The sequence below is a fragment of the Hylobates moloch genome, unplaced genomic scaffold, assembly GCF_009828535.3.
Source record: "Hylobates moloch isolate HMO894 unplaced genomic scaffold, HMol_V3 SCAFFOLD_14, whole genome shotgun sequence".
NCBI lineage: Eukaryota > Metazoa > Chordata > Mammalia > Primates > Hylobatidae > Hylobates > Hylobates moloch.
The window spans coordinates 63,938,384-63,962,425 of NW_026652289.1; the positions used below are offsets into that span (position 1 = coordinate 63,938,384).

Genomic DNA, 24,042 nt, shown 5'->3' on the forward strand with positions numbered 1-24,042 from the left:
TTTCCCAAACCGCATTACTACGGCAGGCAAGCCCACCAGGCTGTCTTATTTTTCAAAAGGTTACTTATTGCCATTTGCAAAAGAAACAGAGGATTCTTTTTTTTTTTTTTTTTTTGAGACGGAGTCTCGCTTTGTCACCCAGGTTGGAGTGCAGTGCTGCAATCTTGGCTCACGGCAACCTCCGTCTCCCAGGTTCCAGCAATTCTCCTGCCTCAGCCTCCCCCGTAGCTGGGATCACAGGTGTGCGCCACCACACCCAGCAAATTTTTGTATTTTTAGTAGAGACTGGGTTTCAACATGTTGGCCAGGCTGGTCTCAAACTCCTGACCTCAGATGATCCTCCTGCCTTGGCCTCCCAAAGTGCTGGGATTACTGGTGTGAGCCACCACGCCCGGCCAACACGGAGGATTTCTAAAAGGGTCCCCTCTTACTGTTCTCCCTCATAGCTTCTTTTCTCATTAAAGCCCCGAAGGAAGAAGTAACAGCACAGTGGTGATAGCGGGGGTCTTTGTGGGTATAAAGAGTTGATGCAAAAGGCTCTAGTGTTTTACCGGGGATCTCAGACTAAGGATCCTAGACGTTCTGCTCCTAAAGGCATCCCTAAATGAGGCCTAAGCAGGTACAGGGAGGAGACAGGACTGGGGAATGGGGAGGTACGGGTTGCTGCCTCACCTCAACCCTAACTAGTAATCAAGCCCCCACATAGTGAGGCCTGGGAGCAGAGAGAAGCCGGAACAAAGAAAATTGTTTTCATGGACAACCAAGTCGCTGCACGGAAGTTTATGGTTTTATTTTTTATTTTAAAATTTTTATCTATTTATTTATTTAGACACCAGGTTATGAGACTGGCTAATTTTTGTATTTTTTGGTAGAGACGGAGTTTCGCCATGTTGCCCAGGCTCGTCCCAAACTCCCAGGATCAAGTGATCCACCCACTTGGCCTCCCAAAGTGCTGAGATTACAGGCGTGAGCCATTGTGCCCAGGTGCTTTAATTTAAATGTAGACAAAGCCATAAGTGTATCCCTTTCAAATGTCATTATTAGATTCAGCCTTTTTCCCAAATCTGTAGAGATAATTTTACAGACCCCATTACTCATCAGTGCTCTCTCTCAGCAACACACTGCCTGCCAATTGGTTAACTAAGACTATTATTAGTCTTTATCCAAGACTTTGATTGAAGTGTTAGCCAGGGCAGAGCCCTGTGGCATATCATGAGAGACTTTCCTCCTGGTGCTTTTGCTAATCAGGCCTCTATCAATCCACCCAATTATCTGTTCTACAGCCCTCTCCCTGTTCACATGGTATCATGAGGGACTGAAAAGACTCTCTGAGAACTGAAAGACCCTTGAAAGTGGAGAGCTCTTCATTACTGTTGAGGAGGAAAACGGAATCAGTGCAGTGTCCCTGGCGCCTGAAGCCTTTGACTCCCTGCCACCCTCCACCTGAATGTCTGCATATTAGCAGCAATCTCGTCAACCGGCTCATAGACCCAGAGAGATCTCCAGTGCCCCACCCTGAGACAGACAGATAGACAGACACGTACACACAGACATGCCTCTGTGAGGGCCCCTACCGCATCCTCCTCGTCCACAGCAGCCTCGTGCTCCAGAAGCAGACGCACAGCCTGCTCGTGCCCTGCACCTGCAGCCCAGTGCAGGGCCACCCTGCCCACCTGCCCGGAGGGAGATGACACTTGTCAGGTGCCGCTGCCACCTGGCTGCCTGGACCACCTCCCACACCCTCCCCCAGGACAGCTGGTCTGCAGGCTGGAAGGGTCTTTGCTGGCTCTGGTCCCCAGCTGGCAGGGGACCCAGCCCCATTCTGCCACATGCTCCTCTCCTACATGGCAGCCAACGCCAACATAGTAAAATGACTGGACACATCTGTCCCCATCTAAAACTCTTCACAGTTTCTCATGGCTCTCAGGATAAACTCCTAACCTTGGGGATGATGAGGCGCTGCATAGTCTGGCACTGCCCACCACTGCTTCTCAGAAATGCCAAGCAGCTTCCCACCTCTAGGCCTTTTCCTGCTGTTCCCCCTGCTGGAAAGCCCCATGTGGCCAAGGATTGTCCTCCAAGTCCCTGAGAGGCACTGGAGTGCCTGGGTTCTGTCCCCTTCCTTCTCTCAGAATGGGGCTGAAGGGGCCTGACCCACCACCTCATTCTCAGACCACCTTGGCAGTTCATAATGTTATCCAAGTAGGCCTGGGGGAAGCTGGCCTGTGGCCCCTGTGCCCACTTCTCCCTTCTGTAGTTTTCAGCTTATGAGGTGACAATGAAAGGAAGCACTAGTTTTCTCTGTGGTCTCAGGCAAGTCACATCCCCTCTCTGGAGCCCAGCTGCTCCTTCCTTCCTCAGGGCTTCTGCCCATACTGTTCCCTCTGCCTGGAATACTGTCCTTCTCCTGGCTCCCCAAAAATGCCACTTCCGGCAGGGTGAGGTGGCCCATGCCTGTAATCCCAGCACTTTGGGAGGCTGAGGTGGGAGGATAGCTTGAGTCCAGGAGTTTGAGACCAGCCTGGGCAACATAGCAAGACCCCTATCTCTAGGAAAAAATACAAAAATTAGCCTGGCATGGTGGTGCACGCCTGTAGTCTCAGCTACTCAGGAGGTTGAGATGGGAGGATCAACAGGGCCCAGGAAGGTCAAGGCTACAGTGAGCTGTGATTGCTCCACTGCGCTCCAGCCTGAGTGATATGAGGTCCTGTCTCAAAAAAAAAAAAAGAAAGAAAAAAAGCCGACCCTCCTGCACACGCTTGTTATGACAACTTATCACAGAGGGAATGAATTGTTTGTGGGATGCTTTGTATAATGTCTGTCCTCCTCTTTTGCCCATCTGCCAGCTTCTGGCTGCTGACCTTTGACCCTGGCCCTCCTGGCTCTAACCTCTCAGATGGGTCCCAGAAGTTAAGAGTTTGACCTCTGGAATTGCCCAAGCCTGGCTTGGCATCCTGACCCTTACCTTGGGTGGGGGCCCAACCACTCTAAGCCTCAGATTCCTCGAGACAATGCAGGCCGTGAGGACAGAGCCTGAGCCTCCTTCCAAGTTTACACACGCAAGTGCACCTGCCTGTAGCTCAGATAAACTGTTCCGCCTGTGTGCTGGCATTATCACGACACTATCCCAGGTGCCCCGATTCAGAGAAGCCCATTACGCACGTGGTTTCTGGCCCTGGTGTTAACCCTCCTCCCAATCAGCTCCTGCATCCTGCCGACGTTGTTCTGGCGGGCGGCCTCGTGGAGCTGCCTCTCCAGAGGAAGCACTGAGGGGAGAAAATGGGGTGCAGGATGAGGGGGAGGATCCCCCACACTGCAGACAGGAGAGGTAAACAACCCATTCCCACTCCTGAACATTTCTGGGGCAGGGGTCTTTCAGCTAGGAATGGGGGCAGAGTGGCACAGCCCTCCTCCCTCTCAAGGTCAGGGTCCTCCCCAGACAGGCTGCTCTTCCTCATTAACTCACCCCACAGCCACGCAACCAGGATGTGGTGAAACCCCGAAGATGGAAGAGCAGGGCGAAGCCATTTGCAGCAACCTAAATGTGTGCCCCATTATCCAAGTTTCATGTACCCTCCCAAGAGCTGCTCTTGGGGAAGGAAATGAAATTAACTCCCTCTGGAGTCAGTAACCACCTTTTCCACGGCTCAGTCTAGTGTAGAAAACAGCCAGGATTTACTGAGCCACCTACTGCGTGCCAGCGCCGGGTGAGGCCAGAGGCATGTTTACCCCACTCCTGTACCTTCCATCTCCTTGCTCCTCAACCCCTTCTTCCAACCCCTCTGTTGCCCAGGCTGGAGTGCAGTGGCATGATCTTGTCTCACTGCAACCTCCGCCTCCCTCCCAGGTTCAAGCAATTCTCCCACCTCAGCCTCCTCAGTAGCTGGGATTACAAGCATGTGTCACCACACCTGGTTAATTTTTGTATATTTGGTAGAGACAGGGTTTCACCAGGTTGGCCAGGCTGGTCCTCAACTCCTGACCCCAAGTGATCCACCTGCCTCGGCCTCCCAAAGTGCTGGGATTATGGGCGTGAGCCACAGCGCCCAGCCTCTTCCAACCCCTCTTGCCCAAATCCTAACCAGCTTCCACCTGCCCACACTGAGGCCACCCTGATTTTCCTTCTCGGTGGTCTCTCTCTTCTCTGTGCTCCTCTCATCCTCATTGCTGCACCTTTAGCACAGTCTCAGATTAAAGAGAACCTCAGAGCTCCCCCTGCCAACCCCGGTCACACACACCAGTGGGCTCAGGGTCAGACTGCAGGTTAGTGTCTGAGCCAGGAGGACCCAGGGCCAGATGATCCCCACCAGAGCCCCGTGCTGCCGTCATCCTGACAGCTCTTGATTGTGAGGATGTCTAGTCTCCATGGCTAGACTCCAAGCATTTTGGAGGCCCTGGCCACACTTGACTCTTCCTGATCCACCCCCAGCTCACAGCAGACCCAAAGGTGGGCACAGGAGGAACCCACAAAACTGCTTTTGAGCCAGGCATGGTGGCTCATGCGTGCAATCCCAGCACTTTGGGAGGCAAAAGCAGGAGGATGGCTTGAAGCCAGGAGTTCGAGACCAGCCTGGGCTAAAAAGCAAAACTTCCATCTCTACAAAAAGGTTTTAAAAAAAAATTAGCCAGGTGTGGTGGCACATGCCTGTAGTCCCGGCTACTCAGGAGGCTAAGGCAAGAGGATTGCTTGAGCCCAGGAGTTTGAGGCTGCCAATGAGCTATAATTGCACCTCTGCACTCCAGCCTGGGCAACAGAGTGAGACCCTGTCTCTAAAAAGAAAACAAAAACAGGCTGGGCGCAGTGGCTCACACTTATAATCCCAGCTCTTTGGGAGGCCGAGGTGGATGGATCACGAGGTCAGGAGATCAAGACCATCCTCGACAACATGGTGAAACCCTGTCTCTACTAAAAATACAAAAATTAGTTGGGCATGGTGGCACACACCTGTAGTCCCAGCTACTCGGGAGGCTGAGGCAGGAGAATTGCTTCAACCTGGGAGGTGGAGGTTGCAGTGAGCCGAGATCGCGCCACTGCACTCCAGCCTGGTGACAGAGCGAGACTCCATCTTAAAAAAAAAAAAAAAGAAAACAGAAACAAAAAAATCTCTGCTTGTATGAGTGACACCAACAATCCCCAGACGAATAGATGCCTGTCCCCTCTCCCAAAGTGCTCACACATACTAGCACAGAGACAAATATTTGCTGGCCCTTTGCATAGTCACTGCAGGGCAAGTGACCCCACAGCCTGCATGTTTGGTCCAGTATGAATGTCTGAACCCAGCCCCTTTGTGTACCCAGGGATAGATGACGAGTGTCTTTGTAGGGAAGGCTAAGATGCACTGAGGTGACAGACAGGCCTGCCATGCAGTTTGTTTTTCTAGATAAATTCCACACAGTCTTCTCCAGATGAGAAAGAGGATCTTGAGCTTTTTGGGGCCTCATGGATACAACTTGTGGATCTCAGAGTTGCTACCCCGGGGGGGCAATCACACAGTCCTGGGTTCAACTCTGGCTGAACCACTTCCTAGCTGTGTTAGGTAGTTTCCTCATCTGCAAAATGGGAGTGTGAGCTTCCCTACAAGGTTAATACCATGATTAGAAATGAGATATGAAAACCCCCTGGCACAGTGTCTGGCACATAATGACCACACCACCACCACCACCACCACCACCACCACCACCATCACCATCATCATCACTATTATTCCTCCAAGGCAAAGGGTCAAATTCTGGTAGCCAAAGAGAGCTGCCACTTCAGATGTGAGCTTACAGAGGCCTGGGTTCTAGTACCTGCCCTGCCACTTCCCAGCAGCAGGATCCTGGGCTAGTCACATCGCCCTTGTAGGTCTGTTTCTTCCATTGTAAAACTGGGGGAGGGTGAAGAAAGAGATCTGTATAGGTCCCTTCCTGTCTGGCACCCTCTATCTTATGTGCAGCTTAGGGGGATTGGCCTGGTTTGTATTGGCAAACAGCCAGGAGTCCCAATGGGAAGCCAGCAGACACTGCATAGGGCCAGGCCAGAGAAGGTTAAGTTAGAATGAAATCAAGTCCAGTCTCATCTCTTCCATCCACCTCCCACCCGGCACCCTCTTTCTGGCCACATACAATACCCACTGAGCTGTCTGAGCCTTTGCCCATGCTGGGTCCTCTGAATTCTCCCACAATTCTCTGCCACACAGTCCAATGCTCCATTGCTACACATTCTTCGCAGGCCCACTCAAGTGATCCTCTGCCCCAGGCAGAACCATGTACCTAATCTTGATTGAGCATTCCCACCCCCAACACATCCCTCAGCTGAGTAGATGCAGTGTGCCAGCATTTTTGACACTATAGGTCTCAAAGGAATCCAGTGAGCTGCACTATGCGCATTTGAGGGAGAGCCCCGGGATTCAGCTGTCAGGATTCAGCCAGGGCTGCAGGATCAAGGACTCACAGTGCAGACACGGACACAATCCTTCTCTCTCCTCTCCCAGACAGTGCAGCCAAAGCTGCCCCAGGCCAGCTGATGCCCACACAGACGCTGCTGCCCGGCCTAGAGGCCCTGGCACTGGGCGCACTCCTTGAGGGAGGCTCGGAGGTGCCCTCATCCCACCTGTGGCCAGTCAGGCTCCTCTCCTCTGAGCGCGTGCCCCATCCAATGCGGTCTCCACTCGCTATCCAGCCCCAGCATTCCGGGTGAGCTGGGGCCTTCAGCACTTCTACCACTCAATGGCTGTATGACCTTGAACAACTCATTTGAACACCCTGTGCCTCAGTTTCTCATCTGCGAAATGAAGACAACATAATGTCCTACCCATATGGCCTCAGCGAAGATCAAATGACGTGCCTCTCCTGGGTCAAGGCCTGGCACACAAAGTACAGCACGCAGTCAAGGATCGCTATTACCTTTATTATTTGTAGCTGACCTCTCAGCCGCTGCTCCCCGCTCACCTGGCGGGTGGCGTCCCCGAGTCCCAGACGCACTGGCAAGGTCCCCTCGGCCCGGTGCGCGGACCGGTAACCATTCCGCTCGGAGCCACACAGACGCCCAACTCGGAGGTGGCCGGTCGGAGGGCGCCAACCTCACACCTGGCACTCCCCAAACGGATGCGGGGGTCCTCTAGGCCTCGGCCCGCCCCCCTCCCTCCTCCAGGCAGACTCACGGCCGTCGGTCGCCCACGCCAGCTCCTCCTGCATCCTGCCGCTCCGCAGCCCCTGCGCGCGCTGGTGCCCGGGCGCGAGGCGCGCGTCCGCCGGGGCGGGGCCCGGGGAGCCGAGAGGAGGGGGCGGTCGCTCCTCCAGACCCCACGCCCCGCCTGCTAGGAGCGCAGCTGCAGCGGCCACCCCAGTCCCGGACCAGGATGCAGGTCCCTCCTCCTGCTCTCTTAATCTGCCCACGCCTCCGCGCCCGAGGCCGGCGGGTCGGGGCCACGCCGAGTTCCGCAGGTGCCCCTGACTCAGTCTCCTCCCCGGGAGTTCGCCCAGCCTCCCCAGCCCTGGAGATAGATGCGCACAAGGCATCTGGCAGGCTCACCCTCCTCGCCCCTCTCGGGACTTGGGGCGGAGGGCTGAGTCTTGGGCCCGCCGCCTCTGGCGCAGAAAGTCAAACCCCGAAGATGTGAGCTGGCGTTTAAGGAACCACAACCTCAGCAGGTCTGCAAGCATATGAAGAGATGGTCGGATTTATTAGTGTTCAGAAAGATAACAATGAGATATCACTTACACCCATTAAGACTGGCAAAAATTAGAAAGCTGAATAAGCCAAATGTCAGCGGAGAATATGGAGCTGTCGAGCTGGCGTGAGTAGCCTGTGGCTGTCAGTCTGGAAAACATTCTGGCAGCAATGAGGGAAATTACGGGAGAACACTAAAATCCAGCTCCTTGATATAGATCTCTGAAATTCTCTTGCAGGCCCATAAAGGGACATGTAGGAGTATGCTGGTTGCTGTGTTGCTGTGGTTGCTGGGAGTTGGAGACAACCTAAGCGCCCTTTCTTGTAAGAGCAGATGGATAAACTGTGCAGCACTCAAAGTAAGGGACCCGCTGTATTCGTGGCAATATGGATTTAAACACCTAGTGTTAGGCAGAAAAAATAAATAACCAAACCAAATAAAACCTAGGAGACAATATCAATAAAAATATTACAAATGCATTTACATCAAATAACACAGACTTGCAAAGACACATAGAAACAAAAAGATACACATTAAATACACCAGAATGGGTTGCACTTCAGACCCTTGGGGGATGTCCATGTCCTTTTTGCCTTAAAGGCATTTACAGCTTCTTTGAATTTAGGGATAATGGGATCTCAGGCATCTCTATCCCAAGGCAAGAAGCCAGCAAAGCCATGATAGGTGTAGTTACTACTTTGGGGATCAAAGGAGGAAGAGCATCTTTCAGTCATTAGTCCTTAGGATATAGTTCAAGAAGGCTTCCTGAAGAAGGAGGTATTTGGAATGGCCTCTGAAAAATAACATAATGATAACAGCTAACAATTAATGAGCCCTGAGCCAACCCCTCAAAACGGTCTCAAAATAACAATTTCAACATAATAATCAACGATATGATTCCTTTTTTTTTTTTTCTGAGGCAGAGTCTCACTCTTTCGCCCAGCTGGAGTACAGTGGTATGATCTGGGCTCACTGCAACCTCTGCCTCCCTGGAGTGCAGTAGCATAATCTCAGCTCACTGCAACCTCTGCCTCCCAGGTTCAAGCGATTCTCATGCCTCAGCCTCCCAAGTAGCTGGGACTACAGGTGTGTGTCACCACACGTGGCTCATTTTTGTATTTTTAGTAGAGATGGGGGTTTCACCATGTTGGCCAGGCTGTCCTCGAACTCCTGACCTCAGGGGAATCTACCCACCTAGGTCTCCCAAAGTGCTTGGATTACGGCCATGAGCCACCACGTCTAGCCAAAGATATTATTCCTGAAAACAGTTTAAATGTTTTTTGTAAAGCTTTTGTCAGGTGTACATCCCACTAGGGGCATAGTGTCACGTTACTGTTTTAGTCACTTGGAATAGTCTTCTATGTGGTTATGCCACCAACTCAACATGCATGGTTTATTTATTTTGTTTTGCTTTTGGTTTTTAGATATTTAAAAATGTTAATTTTGCTTTATAATTATGTAAAGTATTCACATGTTTCAAAGTTAAGTCTCTGAAGGTTGTCATAGTCAGCTGTGGTGATGGATGAAGAGGGCACCACTGGCTTCCAGCCTGCTCTCACTCTCCTTCACTCCACATTCAGCTTTTCTTCCCAGCTGCTGAGCCTGCTGACCAACAGTGGCCCCAGGCCATCACAGACTTGGCTGCAGACCCAGGGCATTAGTACCACCCATAGACCTCCCCAGGAGCTTTCCTTTGTGGTTCCATTTCAGCAGCTGGACATACTTGGTTTCTCAGATGACTGACTAAGGACTCCTCTGATCCCCAACTCCCCTTCTGGTCCTTCCGCAACTGTGTAAGGCAAATTACTATCACAGATCCCTAATCCCAGGGGTCCCCAACCCCCAGGCTTCAGACTAGTACTGGTCCATGCCTGTTAGGAACTGGGCCACACAGCAGGAGGTGAGCAGCAGGAGAGCGAGCATTATCACCTGAGCTCCGCATCCTGAAAGATCAGTGGTGGCATTAGATTCTCATAGAAGGGGAAACCCTATTGTGAACTGTGCATGTGAGGAATCTAGGTTGCACACTTTTTTTTTTTTTGAGATGGAGTTTTGCTCTTGTTGCCCAGGCTGGAGTGCAATGGCTCACTGCAATCTCTGCCTCCCGGGTTCAAGCAATTCTCTTGCCTCAGCCTCCCATGTAGCTGGGATTATAGGTTTGCGCCACCATGCCCGGCTAATTTTGTATTTTTTTAGTAGAGATGGGGTTTCACCATGTTGGTAAGGCTGGTCTCAAACTCCTGACCTCAAGTGATCCACCCGCCTCGGCCTCCCAAAGTACTGGGATTACAGGCGTGAGCCACCACGCCCGACCTAGGTTGCACACTTCTTATGAGAATTTAACTAATGCCTGATCATCCGAGGGGGAACAGTTTTATCCCAAAACCATCCCCCCAAAAACCAAGTCCTGTAAAAAAATTGTCTGCCACAAAACTGGACCCTAGTGCCAAAAGGTTGGGGACCAATGCCCTAACCCATAACCTCAACATGATTCTGCTTCCCTCACTGCATCCTGACTGACAAAATAACATTTGTGTTGTTGATGCTTACCCCTATATTGTTTAATTTAATCATATATTCTCCCTTTACTGCAGTAGCATACTATATACCATCTTCTCACTTTGCCCTCCCCCTTAAAATTCACCCATTTAAGTGTATAATTCAATGGTTTTTAGTACAGTATTGTTCAGAGTTGTATAACCATCACCACTAAATTTTAATATTTTCATCACCCCAGAAAAGAAAGCCCATATGCTTTAGCTATCACCCCCCCTTGCAGTTTACCCTCCCCAACCCTCCACACACAGCCCTAGGCAACCACAAATCTACTTTCCTTCTCCATAGATTTGCCTGTTCTGAACATTCTTCTGGCTTTATTCTGGGAACAATCTACTACAGAGATCTCTCCGCAGTAGTCTGTCAAGATCTTCCTGCATCCTTTGTACAGCCTCAGAGTCCTCCATTGGGTGGCTTATTCAACCACTCCCTGTTGATGGACATTGGCGCTGTTTCCAGACTTTTATTATTACAATAGAGTTACAATGACCAACCTTATGCATGCATCAATTGGTATTTTTACCAGTACATCTATGGGATCTATTCTTATAAATGGGATTGCTTGGTCAAAGGGTAAATGCACATATAACTTTGCTAGCTATTGCCAAATTCTCCTCCATAAGGTCCAGAAATATTTTGCATTTCCATTACCAATGTATGAGGGTGCCTGTTTCCAAGGAGAACATTCTGTAAAACTTGGATTTTTCCCAATCTGATAAGTAAGAAATAGTAATTCATTATAATCTTAGTTTGCATTTCTATCATTACAAGCAAAGTTGGTTATCTATCTGTTTCTATGTTTAAGAGCCGTTTTCTTTTCTTTTTTATTCCTGAGAACAATCTGTTCTTATCCCACTCATTTTTTAAATGATTGTTGGCCTTTTGCTTAAGAGAAATTTTAAAACAGCTTTTTATTTCTTGTCTTATTAATGTTTGTTCATTACTAAAGAAATTTTAAAATACAAAGAAGGGGCCGGGTGCGGTGGCTCATGTCTGTAATCCCAGCACTTTGGGAGGCCGAGGTGGGCGGATCACGAGGTCAGGAGATCGAGACCATCCTGGCTAACACGGTGAAACCCCATCTCTACTAAAAATATATGTATAAAAAATTAGCCGGGCATGGTGGCGGGCGCCTGTAGTCCCAGCTACTCAGGAGGCTGAGGCAGGAGAATGGCGTGAACCCGGAAGGTGGAGCTTGCAGTGAGCCGAGATTGGGCCACTGCATTCCAGCCTGGGCGACAGAGTGAGACTCTGCCTCAAACAAACAAACAAACAAAAAAACAAATAAGGAACAAAATACAATCAATCTACCAGAAGACGCCACCATGAATCACTTGTTATATATTGTGCTAGCCCTTTTCTAACAAAAGAAAAAAATATACACACACACACCACACACACACACACAAAAGAGTGGTAAATATTTGCTGGTCTTGTACCAGCACTTGGGAGCCAGAATGGCACTGGTTTCCTCTCTGCTTAGAGCAATCAGCTGCTTGAGAGGAGGGAGGGAGTGGCAGAAGGTCCCAGCCAAGTGGGGTCAGGGGTAGCCAGTGGGCAGCTCCTGGACAGGTGCTCCAAGTGGGCAGTTTGATTGTGGGTAGGAGTGGCAGCCCCCTGCAGAATTGCTCACCCAGTGGGGGAAGGAGCAGCAGGAGCACAGGACTAAGAGACCTGAGCTCCAATCCAGATCTGCGCTGCCCAGTGTGGAACTGGACAAGTCCCTTCCCTCTCTCCATAAGGAAATAGGCCTGGATGGTCTTTTAGGTCCCTGGCCCCTCGAGCATTGGATTGAGAGGTGATGAATAATCCATTAGAGGAAGAAAGCATTAACCAAAGGGAGGCAAGGCCAGGTTATTTTTCAGGCGCCTAGGTACCCTCTAAATCAGCGGTTTCCAATTTTTTTACCACCAGGGACTGGTTTCCTGGAAAACAATTTTTCTATGGGTTGTGGTGGGGCCATTGGAATGGTTTCAGGATGAGACTGTTCCACCTCAGATCATCAGGCATTAGATTCTCATAAGGAGTGCAGCAACCTGTCGCATGTGGGGACAATAGGGTTCACGCTCCTATGAGAATCTAATGCCTCTGCTGTTCTGACAAGAGGCAGAGCTCAGACAGTAATGCCTGCTGCTCACCTCCTGCTGTGCAGCCCCGTTCCTAACAGTCCACAAACCCATACTGGTCCCACCCGGGGGGTTGGGGACACCTGCTGTAAACTCATAGACCTCAGACTCCACCCACATCTCCCAGCACTTGTGTATCCATGTCTTTCTGAATTCAGTCCTAGCTCTGCTGTGTGACCCCATGCAATCACTAAATCTCTCTGACCTTCAATTTATTTATCTGTGGATGATCCTTTTCTAATAGGGTTATTTCAAAATGCCTAGGCCCAGGCACACAATGAGTGCCCTAGTGTGGTGGCGGTGATTATCCTCCAGCTCTCCACCTGCAACCTATACTATCCCATGTAATCATATTGACAACTCTGTAAGGCAAATGCTAGAATATGGAAGCTCCACTGTACAGAGGAGTCACGTGAGGTTCAGAGAGGTTAATACTTCACTCAGGGACATACAGCAAGCTGTGGAGAGTTGAGAATGGCCTCCAAGTGTGACTCGCTCCAAAGGAGAAACAGGTGATTCCTATGGTGTTGAGCCATGTGCTGGGGCCCCAGCCAGGCCACAGCTGAAGGTGAGGTTGGAGGACATCCTTCAATCCAACCACCCAGCCAGTCCGCTGGGACACCCCAATTCTAGGGGGTGACTTTCTCGCCAGGAAAGAAAGCAATTTGGCGGAAAGCCTCAGAAAACAGCGCAAACAGGCTGGGCGTGGTGGCTCACACCTGTAGTCCCAGCACTTTGGGAGGCTAAGGCAGGTGGATCGCTTGAGCCCAGGAGTTCGAGACCGGCCTGGGCAAAATGGTGAGACCTACCCTCTCACCCCCCGCCCGACACACACACACACTCACCGTCTCTACAGAAAAAATTTAAAGAAACAAAAGGAAAAATAGCGCACGCATGTAACCTGACGCAGAGGATCCAGGTGAGAGGGACTAGGAGCATATGCGCGCCCGGTTTCCCTGAGCCTGGCTTCTCACGCTTAGCGTCCTCCCGGAACTCCGAGGGGAGTGGGCAGAGGCCTCTGGGCCTCGCTGCAGTTTCGGTTGTCGACACGCGGGGGAGCAAGAGTCGGCGAAGAGCAGCTGTAAATACCGTAATTCCCTCCCATCTGTCCCCACGACCGGCACGATAGTGATGGAGGCCAGAGGGGCGCAACGAGGGAGAGGCTAGGGGTTACAGACTGTAGTCTAACCTGAGATGGGCTGGATCTGCCGATGACAGAGGAGGCTCCGCGCAGAGAAGAAGAGTGCCCACATGCTGAGTCTCCCAACTGGCTCCTCCACGCTGGGCTTTCTGCTGTACTATTTTCTGAGGCTTCTCCCAAGATTGTCAGTGAGGGTACGTGAATGCCAGGCTAAAGACTTGGGCCATGGGGGCGGGGTGAGAGAGGAATAGACGCGGTGGTAAAGATGTAAGTAAATGTGGGGTTGAGTGGCAGTTTAATTCCCAGACATACTCGGGCCTTTCTAATGAGGGAAAAGATGCAGTAACTTTCGCAAAGAAAGTAGGGAATTACTACGGATTCCCGTTAGAGGAATGCGCGTTTTAAAAAGCTGCAGGAAGGGGGCAATATTTAACCCAAATGAACTTCTAAAGGTCTTTTTTTTTTTTTTTTTAGACGGAGTCTCGCTCTGTCGTCCAGGCTGGAGTGCAGTGGCGCGATTTCGGCTCACTGCAAGCTCCGCCTCCCGGGTTCACGCCATTCCCCTGCCTCAACCTCCCGAGTAGCTGGGACTACGGCGCCCGCCACCATGCCCAGCTAATTTCTTTTTGTATTTTCAGTAGAGACGGGGTTTCACCGTGTTAGCCAGGATGGTCTCGATCTCCTGACCTCGTTATCCGCCTGCCTCGGCCTCCAAAAATGCTGGGATTACAGGCGTGAGCCACCGCGCCCGGCCTTCTTTTTTTTTTTTTTTTTAACTTTTGTTTTAGGTTCAGGGCTATATGTGCAGGTTTGTTACATAGGTAAACTTGTGTCATGGGGGTTTGTTGTACAGATTATTTCATCACCAGGTACTAAGCCAAGTACCCAGTAGTGATATTTCCTGATTCTCTCCCTCCTCCCATCCTCCACCTCTAGTAGGCCCCAGTGTCTGTTGTTCCCTTCTTTGTGTCCATAAGTTATCATCATTTAGCTTCCACTTATAAGTGAGAACATGAGGTATTTGGTTTTCTGTTCCCGTGATTTTTTTAGGTTAACAGGCAGAAGGGAGAGAGGTGTTTGCCTGGAGAAAGGATGAGATGACCTGGCGTTGTTGGGTTGAGGGGTGAGGCAGCTTCTGTGATCTGGGTCCCAGAGCAGGGACAGGGTGCAGCCTGTTGTGAAAGCCCAATGCACCGGATGTGTGTCCTCTGTAAGAAGGTAGCACAGCCATGTGCAGTGTCCTTGAGCATGCCCTCTGCCCAGGGCTCTGCCAGCCTAGCCAGTGAGGCTCAAGTTAGGGGACAGGAAGTTGGGGGTCAGGGAGAGATGCTTGGGAAGCAAGGAAAAGAGAAAAGAAAAAGGTTCCTAAGAGCTGGGAGGCTGGAGTCGGGCAAGACCTTCATCCTCCAGACTTGTTTCCTCATCTGGAAGGTGGAGATAATAACACTACCTAAATGCAAAGGGCTATTGTGAGAATTCAATAAGTTGTTGTTCTAGAAAGTGTCCTGTAACCACTACAAAGGCTAGGCATGAAACCTCCTCTGTAGAGGGCTCCCAGATTGCTCCAAACTCAAAATGCCCCTTTCCTGAGGGTTCCCAGAACCCATGGTCAAGCCTTCCGTGGCATCCCTGGCCTAGATGCAAGTAACTGTTTTTCAGCTGTCACCTCCTCCTCCAGCTCCCACTAAAGCACCCTCCCGACCTCAATCCCTGCCATACTGTGAACTTTTTTAAAAATTATTTTTGAGACAAGGTCTCACTGTGTCACCCAGGCTATAATGCAATACAGTGTCAAGATCATGGCTTATCACAGCCTTATCTCCAGGGCTCAAGTGATCCTCCCACCTCAAGCTCCCAGGTAGCTGGGACCACAGGCATGTGCCAACACGTATAGCTAATTTTTTTTTTTTTTTTTTTTTTGCAGAAATGAGGTTTCCCATTGCTGCCCAGGCTGGTCTTGAACTCCTGGGCTCAAACAATCCTCTCACCTCAGCCTCCCAAAGTGTTGGGGTTACAGGCGTGAGCCACAGCACCTAGCCAACTGAACTTTTCAAGCAGATGTGGTAGCTAATTCATCCCTGTACTCATTCAAAACTACAGCCTGATAAGACTTGGCAAAATGATACTAAAGTTTGTCTTAAAACAACAACAATAAAAACAGACAGCAATGTTATGAAAACAAAGAGCAGTGGAGGGAAAGATGGGACCAGATACTGAAACAATTTGACAATGGCTATCAGAATTTTTTAAATGTACATACCTTTCATGCCAACAACTCCATTTCTAAGAATCTACACCATAGAAATAATTGCAGTAATTACATAAAGATGCAAGGATGTCTACTGTGATCTGTTCCGTAACTATAGCAAACAACTGGAAACAACCCAAGGGCCCATCAATAGGGGATGACAAAATAAATTGTGATGCATGATTATAAAATCATACAATGCAATGCTGAGCCGGTGTTAAAAAGAAATTAGTGGGTCTGTATTTGCTGAGGTAGGAAGAAACTCTAAGAGACAGCAAGAGTCAGAACAGGAAGTACAGTATGAGTCCATTTCTTTAAAAACATTCTCCTGCCACTGTCGTCACTTTTTTTTTTTTTTTTTTTTTTTTTTTTTTGGGGTTTTTTTTTTTTTTTTTTTTTTTTTTTTTGAGATGGAGTTTTGCTCTTGCTGCCCAGGCTGGAGTGCAATGGCATGATCTCGGCTCACTGCAACCTCCACTTCCCAGGTTCAAGCGATTCTCCTGCCTCAGCCTCCCAAGTACCTGGGATTATAACATGTGCCACCACACCCAGCTAATTTTGTATTTTTAGTAGAGATGGGGTTTCTCCACTTTGGTCAGGCTAGTCTCAAACTCCCGACCTCAAGTGATCCGCCTGCCTCAGCCTCCCAAAGAGCTGGGATTACAGGCATGAGCCACCGTATGTGGCCTATCTTCACATCTTTATCAGTCAAATTTCCCTTCCTGTCCCCAGATGACAATCTGGCAGATACTGTGCTTTGCACTCATTTTAGGGTATTAAAAGTCTGGTCCAACTCAATTTAAAATTCCAGGCCCTTCAAATCTACAAAATACGGCCAGACACGGTGGCTCACACCTGTAATCCCAGCACTTTGGGAGGCCAAGATGGGTGGATCACAAGGTCAGGAGTTCGAGACCAGCCTGGCCAACATAGTGAAACTCCATCTCTAATAAAAACACAAAAATTAGCTGGGTGTGGTGGTGTGTGCCTGTTATCTCAGCTACTGGGGAGGCCGAGGCAGGAGAATGGCTTGAACCCAGGAGGAAGAGGTTGCAGTGAGCCGAGATCACGCCACTGCACTCCAGCCTGGGTGACAGAGCAAGTCTCCATTAAAAAAAAAAAAAAAAATCTTCAAAATACATATAGCACAGATATATACCATATTGTCATATTAACTTGTTTATTTTTCACCACAGCCCTCTGAAGTAGGTACTATGATTATCCTCCACATCTTACAGATGAGGAAATTGTGGTATAGACAGGTGATTTTCCCAAAGTCACACAGATAGTAAATGGCAAAGCCAGGTTCTCTGCCCTTAACCACTGTGTTATATCACCCTAGGCTCACAGGACCTCAAATGGGACTTTTCCTTGTCTCAGAATTTCAGCTGGCATACTGTATATCATTAGCTAGATATACTAGAATTCATTTAGCCATCACCCTAATGATAGACATAGAAATTATTTCCAGTCTTGTGCTATTATAAACAGTGCTGCAATGAACTTGGCATGTGTGTTTTTGTGCACCTGTACAACTATTTCGGTAGCTTAGATTCATAAAAGTGCAACTGCTGGATTAATGGATAAATTTAAATTTGAATAGGTGTTCCAGATATCTATTGCTATATAACTAACTATCTCCAAATTTAGTGCTCAAAAACCACCATTTTGGCCAGGCGTGGTGGCTCATGCCTGTAATCCTAGCACTTTGGGAGGCTGAGGCGGGCAGAACACAAGGTCAGGAGATCAAAACCATCCTGGCCAACATGGTGAAACCCTTTCTCTACTAAAAATACAAAAATTAGCTGGGCGTGGTGGTGTGCACCTGTAATCTCAGCTACTTGGGAGGCTGAGGCAGGAGAATCGCTTGAACCAGGGAGCCGGAGGTTGCAGTGAGCATAGATCACACCACTGCACTCTAGCCTGGGCAACAGAGTGAGTCTCAGTCTCAAAAAAAAAAAAAAAAAATTTTAAATTGTTCATGATTTTGTGGGTCAGGATTGGAAGGGTCACCGGATGGTCCACTGTTCCTTCCTGGTCTTTAAGTGCTCCTTGACTGCTCTTTAAACATGTGGTGTCATATCCTGTAGGGATTCCCCACATGGTTTGGGCTTTTCACAGCATGTGAACATCAGATAATGCAGGTCAGGTAACCAGGTAGTTGGCTTCCAAGAGGGAGGATATGGAACCTGATGGACAATCTAAGAGATACACTTGCAACTGGGACAGTATCACTTGCTGTATTTTATTGACCAGGGAATTCACGGTCCAACCCAAATTCAAGAAAAGGGGACATAGACCCCACTTCTCCATGGAAGGCACATCAGAGAACTTGTGACCACTTTTACTCTACCATAATAGTTATTTCCAAATTGCCCTCCAAAATATTGGTCAATTTACATTTCTACCAGTGATGCACTAGATTGTCCTTCCCCACACCCTCACCAACACTATACATTGTAAAACACTTCAATTCATGCTGATCTAGCAGCTGAAAATGGTACTGTATTTCATTGTTATTTTTCATGCATTTCTTTAATTATGGGTGAAGGTAAGTATCTTTTCATGTATTCACTGTTCATTAAATTTTATTTTTTCTTGTGAATTGTCTGTCTATATATTTTATCCATTTTAAAATTTGATTGGACTTTTTTATATTGATTTATAAAATGTATATATTTTAAAAAGTAGCCTTTTTTTTTTTTTTTTTTTTGAGATAGGGTCTTGCTCTGTTGCCAGGCTAGAGTGCAGTGGCACAATCTCAGCTCACTGCAACCTCTGCCTCCCGGGTTCAAGCAATTCCCCTGCCTCAGCCTCCTGAGTAGCTTTTATCTGATACTATGTTACAAATAGTTTTCCACAGTGTGTGTGGACTTTTGACTTTGTTTTTTGACAATTATCTCAATTTAGGTTTTAAATTTTTACAGATTCAAATTATCAACGTTTTACTTTAAGATTTCTAGATTTTGGCCAGGCACAGTGGCTCATGCCTGTAATCGCAGCACTTTGGGAGGCCAAGGCGGGTGGATCACAAGGTAAGGAGATCGAGACCATCCTGGCCAACATGGTGAAACCCCATCTCTACTAAAAATACAAAATTTAGGTGTGTATGGTGGTGTGTGCCTGTAATCCCAGCTACTTGGGAGGCCGAGGCACAAGAATCGCTTAAACCCAGGAGGTGGAGGTTGCAGTGAGTGGAGATCGCGCCACTGCACTCCAGCCTGGCGACAGAGTGAGACTCTGGATTTTTTTTTTTTTTTTTTTTTTGAGACAGAGTCTCGCTCTGTCGCCCAGGCTGGAGTGCAGTGGAGTGATCTCCGCTCACTGCAAGCTCCGCCTCCTGGGTTCACGCCATTCTCCTGCCTCAGCCTCCCAAGTAGCTGGGACTACAGGCACCCGCCACCACGCCTGGCTAATTTTTTGTATTTTTAGTAGAGATGGGGTTTCACTGTGTTAGCCAGGATGGTCTCGATCTCCTGACGTCGTGATCTGCCCGCCTCGGCCTCCCAAAGTGCTCAGATTACAGGCGTGAGCCACCGCGCCCGGCCAAGACTCTGGATTTTATGTAGTGTGTTCCTGTTGTTTTTCAGAATTTTCCTGCTAGTCTCAAATGTTTATTTTTCCAGATTAAAATTAATATTATTTTCCAAGGCACCCTCCTCAAATCCTATTGTTTTGATTTAAATCACTTTCAGTTTATAGATCCATTAAAAAAAATGCACAACCTTACAACTGGAGTACAAGGCTGGGCCTTGCATTGTTTTGAGTCTTCACTCCCATAGGACATCAAGTCTTAGTGAGGGGATGATGGTGCCATCTCAGGAAGTCCCCAGCATTCCTGGGCACCTTTGAGGGAAGGAGCCCAAGAGTGAACCAAGGGCAGCCCTGGGGTCAGACAAGCCCCACAATGCCCTGTACCTGGGAACCCAAGGCCTTGTCAGGGAGGCTCAGAACACAGCCCCCAAGCCTACAACTCCTGGACTTTCCATTGCAGGGTGAGTCCAGGACTCCTTGAAGAAAACATTCCTTAGAGGCCCAGGAAAGGCACCAGATGTGCCTTCAAAGAGCTAATTCCTGAGGTAGGAGATTTCACATAGTGGTGCCTTGTTGGAGAGATCGAGCAGAGTGATGCATTTGCCAAGGAAAATCCTACCAGTCTCAAAGTCACAGCCTTGGAGAGCAGCAGGGATCTGCTGTGGGAGACACAGGAATGGGAGGCTGCTGTGGGCACAGCCCTGCAGGCTCTCCTTCCTTCCCAGGTGGGGCTCTGCTGGCTTCTCTCCAATCCTGGAACCCCAGTCTGCAGCATCAGCCCACTTCTTCCCCAGGCAGGGGCCCAGTTGGGCATCAAAGGCTTTCCCTAAAGTGCCCAGAGAGATTGAGTAGGCATTTGTTTATTCAACAATTATCGACTGTCAACAATGTGCCAGTCAGTGTTCTAGATGCTTGGGGTACAACAAAAAATAAGACAGACTGAAATTCTTACCCTCCTGGAGCTAACAGACAATAAAAATAATCATAATATGTAAATATGTTAGAAGAAAAGTGCCATGGGGAAAAAATAGGGCAAGGTAAGAGGACTTGGGAGTTGGGGGTGAGGAGCAGTCACACTTCCCAAGAAAGCAACTGTGCTAGGGAACTTCCATTTGCCCTCCAGATCCTCAGGAAAGGCTGACCTGAAGGACTGCAACCTGGCTGTGGCTGGATTCAGCCAATGAGCCTTGCAGGAGAGCTGAGACAGGCGGGAGAGGTTTTTATCCCCCTGGCTCCCTCCTTGCGGGTCACAGCTCTGGTCAGGTGGCCCTCTCCCACAGTTCTGTCCTTCCTTCCACCAGCCATGTCTTTCCCTCCTCCTCGCCCTTCTGCCGGGCCTGGGGATAGCAAAGATGCCCCATGCTACTGGACCTGGGCACTGGACTCTACCTTAGGGCTTCCTTACAGCCTGTCCACACCTTTGAAAATAGTCCTGAAGTAATGCTAATTTGAGTGCTGAGAAATACAGTGATATTTGAGCAGGCTGGCAGGCAGTAAGGTGGTATGCCATGCCGATGTCTAAGAAAAGAGTGTTCAGGGCAGAGGGAACTGCCAGTACAAAGGCCTGGGGGTGGGAGGGTGTGCCTGGGCTATTTGAAGAAAAGCAAGACAGCCAGAGTGGCTGTTGCAGAGTGAGGAATGGGAAGAGGAGTAGGAAATAGTATCTAAGAGATATGTTTTGGGAGATGGGGGCTTGGCATTTGCTCTTGGTGAAGTTGGGGTGGATGAGGGCACACTGGAAGGCTTTGAACCCAGAAGTGATGTGATCTTTAACACTATCACTCTGGCTGCAGTGTTGAGAACAGACTATGGGTCAAGGGTAGAAGCAGGGAGGCTGGTAAGGGAGAGGCTCAAAAGACAGTGGGAAAGGAACCAGAATAGGCTGGTACTGTGGAGCTGGAGCCAATAGGGTTGACTGAGGACTTGGGGTGTAGGGGAGAAGAGCAAGGGTGGCTTCAAGGCTTCCCTGCATCTGCCCAGCCTGGCCCTCACATCCTGTCCCTCTGGGTGCTGTGTGTACACGTGTCCAGTCCCTGGGGCTGTGCACTGCAGGCCCATCTCCTCTGGCTGGCCTAGAGGTCTGCCAGCTTCTGCCAAGAGGAGTCCTTGACCAAATCACAGCTTTCTCTACTTGGGGCCATCTGCCTGAGGTCACTGGTAGGGATGGGGAAGTGGATTCACCCCCTGGGGTGCAGGGAAGGGACGCTACGCCTAATCCCCAGAGGCAGTCCAGTAAATCTCCCATATCAGTGAGATATTTTCTGGGGCACTCCCAGACATATGTCCTTCAGCCCGGATCCCGTGAGTCAGCCAGAACTGAATGTGACCAGCTTCCTCCTCCACCGCTCACTTGGCTGGCTTCCTCTCAGGCTCCAGCCTTCTGTAGGGGCAGCTGAGGCCACGAGTGAAGGGCCTGCTCATGGGTAGCCCACGCCCCTTCCTCAGGGCCCTCAGCAGCCCTTGCCCCTCCTATTGGGTGTGTTCTTTTCAGAATCCCAGTTTGAAGGGCCTCCTCCCATGGCATCCTGTGTGGGGCTGGACTCTCGCTGCTCCACAACCTGAATTCAGGCTTCTAGCTCCTTCCAGGACAGCTGGGCTTGGCCTCCACTGAGAACAGAGGAGTCTCCCCCACCTGACTCCATGCTGAGCTCTCCACTGGCCTGTCCTCTCAGGTCTGCTGGGGCCGTCCAATACAGAGGGCTCGTTATAAGAGTGGGCTCTGGGGTACAAGTTCTGCCACTCCTTCACCTGCGTGTGACCTTGGCCAGTCACCTATCTTCTTCAAGCCTCTCCTTCTGACACTGTGGTGTTCCTTACACATTGGAGGCCCTCATAAATGCTTTCTGAATAAGTCTGCATGCAATATGCTTAACGCAGTGCCTGACCCAGAGAACAAGCTCAGTAAAAGTCAACTATTTAAATCATCCCCATTTACTGATGAAGAAACCGAGACTCAGAAATGTAACTTGTCTAAGGCCTCAGGGCTGGGAAACGGTAGAGCCAGGTTTCCCTGTGCCCTGATCCATCAGGCCACCTCCCCCTGCATGTTCCCCATTCTTCTCTGCCTCTGTGAAGCCAGCACAGATATGTCAGCCTCAGAGAGATGAATGGAGAAGCCAGAAACTTACACTCTGAGAACCCCTGAGGAGACAGGAGGTTCCTATCATCATGGGAGATACAAAGATGAATTAAACAGTTTCAGCCACTCAAAGGGCTGCCAGTCTGGAACTGGGAGCCACGGCGCCCGGAACAGAGTCTATCCCTACACAGAGGACCCAGCAAGCCTCAAGGGAGGGGCAGCATCTGGGTTCCCAGTACACAATTGGCTCCTTGAATCACAAAGTTCACAAGAAATAGTGGCCACACAATCTGAATTTTAAGACAAATCCAGGTTGCAAACATTTTGTCCTATTGTTATAATAGAGTATGAAGTGCCCCCAAAGAATCCATTATTGTGGCACCAAATGACCTCTCACAGCCAGGTGGATCACAAAAATCTATGTTATACCACACGTCCTAAGCTTGACTTGGGGAAAGAGGATCCCCATTATGCTAGACACACAGATGCCAGCTGCCCCCAGCCTCAGCCTCATGGGTGTATGCACGTCCATGCAGACTAATGCCAGACAAGACAAAGGGTCACCCACTCTTGGGCTATTAGATGACATGGTGACTTGAGTTAGTGCCCCCTCCCCTTTCCAGCAATGATCCTAACACCAGTGCTGGGCACTGTAAGGTCTGGAGGGGCCTTTGGTATCCCCAGAGAAAACAGACTCTGCCTTTGCATGCTTCTTGTCAGCATGAGAGGCAAGGCCTGGTCTAAGTGACACCGAGGTTGCAGCCAGGGTGTCTCTGACAGGGCTGCTGTCCTCAGATGTGAAGGCCTTGCTCCTCAGCCTCTTGCTACAGACCTCCCTCTCACATTAACTCCTGCCAGGACTTTTGGTTTCGGTTTCTGAGAGCAGAAATAAGTTCTACCCTTTCCCTCTGTTGTCCTCCACACTCCCCCTCCTCCTACCCTACTTCCTTCACCCTTCTTTCTCCCACCCTGGTAGGAAATCCCCCCCACCCCCACCCCCAGTCCCAGTCTGAGAGGGACAAAGAAGAAGAGAGGAATAGAGAAGGGATGGAGAAAGGGAGTTGCCGGAGACCTCACTGCATCTTCGGGGCTGGGTGATCACTCACAAATCTGCAAATTGTGCGCTGTACAACTCTAAAGGACACCAGTCCCCTCAAGTCACCAAAATTTGCATATTTATTAGCACACTTTTCAGACAGATGGCAGTAAAGTGTCTTGAGAAGGAACAGTCTGAAGCTCTGGAGTGGGGTTAAAGGGCCAAGTGCCTTTTGACTCTGATCTCCTAGAAGCCCCAAGGCACCCCCAGTCCTTGAGCTGTAACCCACTTAACCCTCTTTGCTCAACTTCCCAGCTGGGCTAGAACCCCAGTGAGACTGGCTCAAAAGAGGCTCACCAATCACCTCTAAGTCCATTTGTGGGGCCCCAAGCAAGTCTCTTCCTTACTAGGCCTCAGTTTCCCCATTTGTAATATGTAAAGAGAACAAAAGGATCTCTAAGCGGCCATCTATATTTAACAGCTGAGTCTGTGCAGAGGGTGCCTGGAGGCAGATGATTACAGTTGGGTTGCAGCCTCAGGGTCCCTATTTCTCTGAAGGAAGGAGTTTGTTGGTTGTTCCCTCGACTGAAAGCAGGGGTCAGAGAGAATTCTTTTGTTGAAGAATATCAAGAGGGGCTGTGTGACCTTGAGCGGCTCCTCTAACCTCTCT

General features: G+C 49.6%; 1 protein-coding gene across 6 annotated transcripts in view; it reads right to left on the reverse strand.

Moving 5' to 3' along the window:
• The window catches only part of ANKDD1A (ankyrin repeat and death domain containing 1A), a 47,479-nt gene extending 33,575 nt beyond the window's left edge, over positions 1-13,904 (reverse strand). The window contains exons 1-4 of one of the 6 annotated variants that reach the window (XM_058427239.1): positions 6,931-6,990; positions 4,946-5,066; positions 3,163-3,266; positions 1,575-1,673 (exon numbers count right to left, since the gene is read on the reverse strand). In XM_058427239.1, coding sequence (XP_058283222.1) covers positions 1,575-1,673; positions 3,163-3,210 — 147 coding nt within the window. In that variant the 5' untranslated portion in view covers positions 3,211-3,266; positions 4,946-5,066; positions 6,931-6,990. Of the gene's footprint in view, positions 1-1,574; positions 1,674-3,162; positions 3,267-4,945; positions 5,067-6,930; positions 7,268-13,523 lie in introns of those variants that run through there. The other 5 variants (XM_032176181.2, XM_032176173.2, XM_032176176.2 and 2 more) reach the window with 5 other exon arrangements.
• Between the last annotated feature and the right edge of the window lie 10,138 nt (positions 13,905-24,042).